Here is a 6,763-nt window from a genome sequence, read left to right on the forward strand (position 1 = left end):
CAGAAATGCAGTGCATGCAGCAGATAAGCAGTCTGTGTGTGTGCCAGTTGCTCTCTGCATTCTTTGGAACACTGGTGCCATGCTCAACCATTTTTGACCGTCAAGGTCCAAGATGGGAGTTTTCTGCAGGTCTTATAAAAAGAAGCAGTCTCAGATAGTTTAGTTCCCTTAACTGGGTTCTTTCTCTGCCATTATTAGATACCAGTCAGTCCACCTGGCCTACGCGTGTCATATTGCCCTCGTTACAACAAAGGCTCCTGCCCAGCCTCCATTCTCCTGGGCTGCAGCTGTACATTCATACCCTGCCAAGCTGAGATCCTCACAGTTTTCTCTTGACTCTTACACTCTTTGCTTTGGGTCAGTTCTACTCTTTCAAATGTCACCCAAATCCTAATGAAAATACTAAATGCCAGAGCCCACCTGCAACTCTTTCTGCTATCTCTAATAATGCTGTGAACAAAGTTCTGAGCAGGATAGTATCCCTGCCTCAGATCTGCCTGCCTCTTTCTGAAAATACAGCCAAGACATCAGCCATTTCACATGGCTTTTTTACTCTGCCACAGAAAAAAATAAATCATACTGGTTAAGATCATTTCCCCACAAATCTATGTTTGCTGCTACTTACTGCATTGCTAAGGGCTTGCAACCAGATCAATTTGTTAGTTCCTTGTGAAAATTGAGCTTAGGCTGACCGATCCATAATTTCCCATCTCCCATCATCATCTCCTTCAATAAAGAAAGGAACTGTATTTGCCATCTGAAACTTGTCTGTTTTCCATGGGTTCTCAAAGATAGCAGCAGATGTCTCTGAGATTGTCTTAAAACAACTTGCCTTATGTGGATTTTTTTTCCCCATTCTAGCAAAAGCTTGTACTCAGTTGTCAGTGGTGTCAAGGCTGTGAGCCTACACTCAGATGGCTGAGGACTGAAGCAAAAAACAAGTCAAATAGCTGGCCTCACGTGCTGTTTCCTTCCCACTGAGCATAAGTGAGCTATTTTTTATTTTGGCTGTCCTCTTGTTTGGTTTTGGTTTGGTTTTATCTACAGAATAGTAAAGCAGCTTTTGCTAGTTTTATCTTGGTTTATGCCCTGCCTTTCTGATTTTGTCCCAGTGTGCTCTTTTAAACACATCTATTGATCTACTTTCTACTTTTTGTACAATTCCTTGTGCTTTAGCCAAGTGGGTCTTGGTAATTTACTACATTTCCTATCTTCCCTTCACACAAGGATAGTTTGTGTCTTTAAGAAGTGCCAACTCTCCTGAACTCTTCTTCCCCTCAGAGAATATAGATAAAAACCTCATGGGAAGGAAGTCTCAATTTATTGAAGTATTCCTCCTTGAAGCCCACTGGTTTTATTCTACTGCTCTTTTCCTTCTTTGAGAATTCTGGACTCTTATGTTATTGTCACAATCACTCAAGTTACTTTCCACCTTTGTATTCTCTGCATGTTCAGTCCTCTTGGTCAAAAGTGTCTCTCATCTCTTAGCTGATTTCTCTACAAGTTCACATTCTACATTATTTTATATATACTACATGCTCAGAAAAATCCAAGTATTTGGACACCCACATTGGCCTGTTTGCCTTTTCTTACAATGATTTGGAAGTTAAAGTTCCTTACTGCACACAATTATGATTATAAAATGGCTAAACTCAGCATTTTTCAATTATATTCCTTCTACTTTCCTACACTTCTGCTTTTCTGTAGATGATCCTGCATTAATGCTTTTGCCCTTCTCCAGCTTAAAGTCCCTCTTATTTGTGGAAAGCAGTTTTGGCTTGTTAATATCTTTATTAGGAAAACTACATTCTCTTACTGTTGTATGCTGTGGTCCAGTCAGGATTCTGTTGTGCTTAAAGGAGTTGTATTACAGCTAAAAGACCAGTGGTTCAGAGTTTTCTCCTCCAACTGGGTACCACAATAGCCCATGTCTATTACAGGAAATCACACTGACCATTAAACACCTGCTCTGATACCTAACTACTTAGCCTGAATTCTTACATTATCCTTCAGTTTCCATAGTGTATATATAGTATCTAATGTTGCACTTAGTGAGTTAAATGCTTAATAACCTTCTTTGTAAGATCCTAATGTAATTGTTTGTAATAGATTTACCTTTCTTGTAGTTTGATGGTACCCATGTTGTGAGTGGATCTCTTGATACTTCCATCCGAGTTTGGGATGTGGAGACGGGCAACTGCATTCACACGCTAACAGGCCACCAGTCTCTCACAAGTGGAATGGAACTCAAGGACAATATACTCGTGTCTGGGAATGCCGATTCTACAGTCAAAATCTGGGACATTAAAACAGGACAATGTTTACAGACATTGCAAGGTGAGCCTAAACTACCTTCATGTCATAGAATCATAGAATAGTTAGGGTTGGAAAGGACCTTAAGATCATCTAGTTCCAACCCCCCTGCCATGGGCAGGGACACCTCACACTAACCCATGTCACCCAAGGCTTCATCAAACCTGGCCTTCAGTCAAGCTGTCTGCAGTAATCTATGCTGCAGATTCTCTATAAAAAAAAAACAACTTGAAAATAATTACATACAAATAAACAAGCACAGACCACTTATATCTTAGATATTTTTCTGATGACAGCAGTATAAGCTTCCCCTGAATTAGAAGAACAAAATGTATTTAATTTAATCTATTCAGATCACTTGCCTATTATGAAAGGCAGATGGTCTGGACTGATAGCAATTTGCTATGGGTGTATTAGCCTAATAAGCCACAGAAATATGTAGGAAGTGACATCTCAAAACAGTCATCGTATTTATTTAGGGGTCACTTGGATTTTTCAAAGCTCACTGATTAATTGAATCGGGAGGCAAAGTACACTGTCTGTTGCAATAAATCAAATGAGTGGAAGATGTTTTCTTTATTTCAGTAAAGAAGAAAGATTATTGTTGCTATTTTGACAGTTGCCACTCAGGCATCATGAACGTGAACACACTGGTTTGTTGCTCCCCACAAAAAAGGTCCTTATATCATTCCCATATACCATATGCAGCATTGCTGGTTGAAACAGAAAATTAAATTTCCCTGTAAAGCAGATTCTGCTGATTTAACAGTCTATATGTCGATATATAACTGTCAATATTTACTGATAATCTCGTAGTAACACTTCAGAGGGACTTGGAGACAAACGCTTACAGCAGTCACCTCATTATGGATGGTTAAGTTCATTTTCATCATCGTCCAAGTGCACGCTTGCCCTCCTGCTTGTACACAACACAATGAGATCACTGTAACAAAGAAGGAAATCCTGGGCAACTTTTCTATACCTGCATTCACTTATTTAAAGCATAGCAAGGCTTCTGTACCTCTAGATGCACAAAAATTGAGTTAGCACATCTAATAGATAGAAACAGCTGTATGCAAATAGCTAGGTATTTATTCTATAGGCAGTGCTGTCTGACCTTGCTTGCTAATTATACATGAAAATGTTTTGTTTTACCGTTACAGGTCCCAACAAGCATCAGAGTGCTGTGACCTGTTTACAGTTCAACAAGAACTTTGTAATTACCAGCTCAGATGATGGGACTGTAAAACTCTGGGACTTGAAAACGGGTGAATTTATCCGAAATCTAGTCACATTGGAGAGCGGGGGAAGTGGAGGCGTCGTGTGGCGGATCAGAGCTTCTAACACAAAGCTGGTGTGTGCGGTTGGGAGCCGCAATGGGACTGAGGAAACAAAGCTGCTGGTGTTGGACTTTGACGTGGATATGAAGTGAAGGGCAGAAAGATGAATTTGTCCAAACGTGCAGACGATGTTCTCCTGTCCCTCCCCCTGGAAAAAAAAAAAAAAAAAAAAAGAAAAAAAAAGGAAAAAAGAAAAAAAAAGAAAAAAATATCCCTTGTCCTTGGTGGTGCAGGATGTTGCCTTGGGGCAGCAGATCCTAAAGACCTACAGACTACGAAGGAGAAGACAAAGATGACAAACTCTAACTGACAAGAGAGGCATTTGCTGTCTCGTCACATAAAAAGGTTACACTTTTGACCGGGGCAGCTTTGCAAAAATGCGACTTTTGAAATGAAACCAGGTGCAATTATTTCTTTACTTTCCTCCATCTGCTCCTTGAGCAGTTTGGAGGTGAAAAAAATATTGTTACAGTTCTTATTAAAAGGTTATTTTACCACAAAGATCTCGAAAGAAGCTGCACAGGCGAGCCTGCTCGTGCCCCCCTGGGCCACCCTGGGTCCCGGCAGCCCCTCTGAGCAACACGCTGTCCTTTAGCCCTGCCCTGAGCAGGGGGTTGGACCGGACAACCTCCAGAGGTCCCTTCCAACCTCGACGAGCAGTCACTGGTTGACTTTCAAAAACTAGAGAGCATCTGCAGTGAAACAAAACAAAAACAAAGAGTCCATTCCTGGTGTGGAAAAGCTAAAATATTACTGTGAATTGTTTTGTACAGTTTTATCAGAGCTTTTTCTTTTGTTTCCTTTGATTCCTCTTTTTTTTTTCCCTTATTTTGCCAACCATTGCCAATGTCAATCACAGTATTAGCCTCTGTTTAATCTATTTACTGTTGCTTCCATCTACACTCTTCAACACATAAGTTGCTCTGAGGTGGCAAGTTGTCCTGGGTTTTGAGAGTCCTCTGATGGATTTAATTCGCAATGCTGGTGCTAGAAGTAGGTCTTCAATTATGGGATTGTTGTCCCACCCCTGTACTGTATTCCCAGTGGCCAAACTTATTTATGCTGCTAAATGAAAGAAAGAAAAGCAAATTATTTTTTTTTATTTTTGTTTCTGCTGTGACGTTTTAGTCCCAGACTGAATTCCAAATTTGCTCTAGTTTGGTTACAGAAAAAGACTTTTTGCCACTGAAACTTGAGCCAACTGTGCCTCTAAGAGGCTGAGAGTGGAAGAGTTTCAGACAATTAAGAGTGAAGTTTGCCTGCAAATAAAGAATTGAGTGTGTGTGCAAAGCTTATTTTCTTTTTTCTGGGCAAAAATTAAAAACACATTCCTTAGAACAAAGCTATTGCAGCCTGTTCTGTGGGGAAATTTTTCTTTGTGAGGGCTGTGGTGAATGGAATGAACATACAGTAAAAAAAAAACTGACAAAATTTTTAAAAAATAGGATAAAATACAAAAATGGAAATAAAGTTGCTGGTCAGTCTTAGTGTTTTACAGTATTTGAGAAAAAAAAGAAACAACTGTTACAGTTATTGCTGGGAGGAACTGACAGAGCAAAAACTTCATGTTTTTGTAAAGATGTCACATGCAAACGAAATGAGAAACGAAAGAGTCAAATGGTTTGCCTCATTCTCCAAGAGCCACAACTCAAGCTGAACTGTGAAAGTGGTTTAACACTGTATCCTAGGCGATCTTTTTTTTCCTCCTTTTTTTTGTTTTGTTTTTGTTTTATTTATAGTCTGATTTAAAACAATCAGATTCCAGTTGGTTAATTTTAGTTATGTAACAACCTGACATGATGGAGGAAAACAACCTTTAAAGGGATTGTGTCTATGGTTTGATTCACTTAGAAATTTTATTTTCTTATAACTTAAGTGCAATAAAATGTGTTTTTTCATGTTAGTATGTCTTTTTTTTTCTCCCCCCTCCATTCTCCTCGTTGTTAATTCAATATCATCTCTCCTGCGAAGGGTAAAGCAGGTCAAGTTGCTCAGCTTACTGGTAGATGCTAAAATATGTCGCAGGACTTTTTATGTAACCCTTCCACAAACAGGTGTGCGAGTGTCCTCTCCTTCAATTACCGTGTAGGATTTGTCACATGGGCTTCACAAACATGCGGGAAAGCCATTAGCTTCCTATCGTTAAGAACGTGTCAGGATTTGGCTATAAAAAGCTGTTCAAGTACGTAAAACTTCTTCCGATAGCATCTTGTTACTGCATTAAATTGAAACTTGATGTTTATTATTTATGGATTTCAATCAATTGATTGCAGTCTGACAGCAGAGAACAAATCCATAAATACAACTAAAATCAAAGTTCAGGTTGTAGGAGAGCTTAAAATAAAGCTTCTGAAGAAGAAGTAAAAAAAACCCCACATCATTCTGGATCAGTCCTACAGCAGTGTTATCAGTGCCCTGTAACCAAGGTAAGTCAAATCATCAGCTGTCTTAGAAACTTACCACTTGAGTGTCATTTTCTCTCAAATCTCCTTGACCAAAATCACCATTTTTTCCTGTGTAAGACTCTTCTGTCAGGGCAGAATATTTACTTGTTTGTCACAGTTTTCCCTGTAGAAAACTTGCATTGAAGAAAACCAAACCAAAACATTAGAAGAGAAAATACATGGATAGAAAAGCCAAATATTTATATACTTCCACATCTATGACTATGTGCTATTCAAATGTAGCTCCAATCCCAGTGTTATGCAAAACAAGCAGTGCTGAAGGATGACGCTTCCATCTGGCCCTAGAGATTAAAAAGCCATAGAGGATGACTGAGGAGCTACAAATCATAAAAATCTGTTCACTGAATTGGCATTTAAGGGGAAAAAAATGCGGCGATCACTGACAAATAAAAGCTATGATCAGCTCAGTATTTATGTGAAAACAATGCAAGAACTAATCCTCTCCTAAAATGACAGTGAAGGATTGCCAGGACGTCACATTGTTCTGATGAGAACATGGGCCAGGACTCAGCCCGCCGGATGACAGAAGGTATGTCAGGCTGCACTGAACTTACGGTGGGAGGGGATGGAAATACAAGGGTAAAACTACGAATAACTGAATGCAGAGAGCAGAGCCGTAGCTTTTAAGATTATGTAATTCTCTTT

General features: G+C 39.4%; 1 protein-coding gene across 3 annotated transcripts in view; it reads left to right on the forward strand.

The window, feature by feature from the left end:
- FBXW7 (F-box and WD repeat domain containing 7) overlaps positions 1 to 5,556 on the forward strand; it is a 172,808-nt gene extending 167,252 nt beyond the window's left edge. For 2 of the 3 annotated variants that reach the window (XM_005148949.4, XM_005148950.4), the window contains 2 exons: positions 2,127 to 2,337; positions 3,477 to 5,556. In XM_005148949.4, coding sequence (XP_005149006.4) covers positions 2,127 to 2,337; positions 3,477 to 3,745 — 480 coding nt within the window. In that variant the 3' untranslated portion in view covers positions 3,746 to 5,556. The remainder of the gene's footprint in view (positions 1 to 2,126; positions 2,338 to 3,476) is intronic. The other variant, XM_034064549.1, reaches the window with a different exon arrangement.
- The last annotated feature ends 1,207 nt before the right edge of the window (positions 5,557 to 6,763 follow it).

Source organism: Melopsittacus undulatus, chromosome 7, assembly GCF_012275295.1.
Source record: "Melopsittacus undulatus isolate bMelUnd1 chromosome 7, bMelUnd1.mat.Z, whole genome shotgun sequence".
In the NCBI taxonomy this organism is placed as follows: domain Eukaryota; kingdom Metazoa; phylum Chordata; class Aves; order Psittaciformes; family Psittaculidae; genus Melopsittacus; species Melopsittacus undulatus.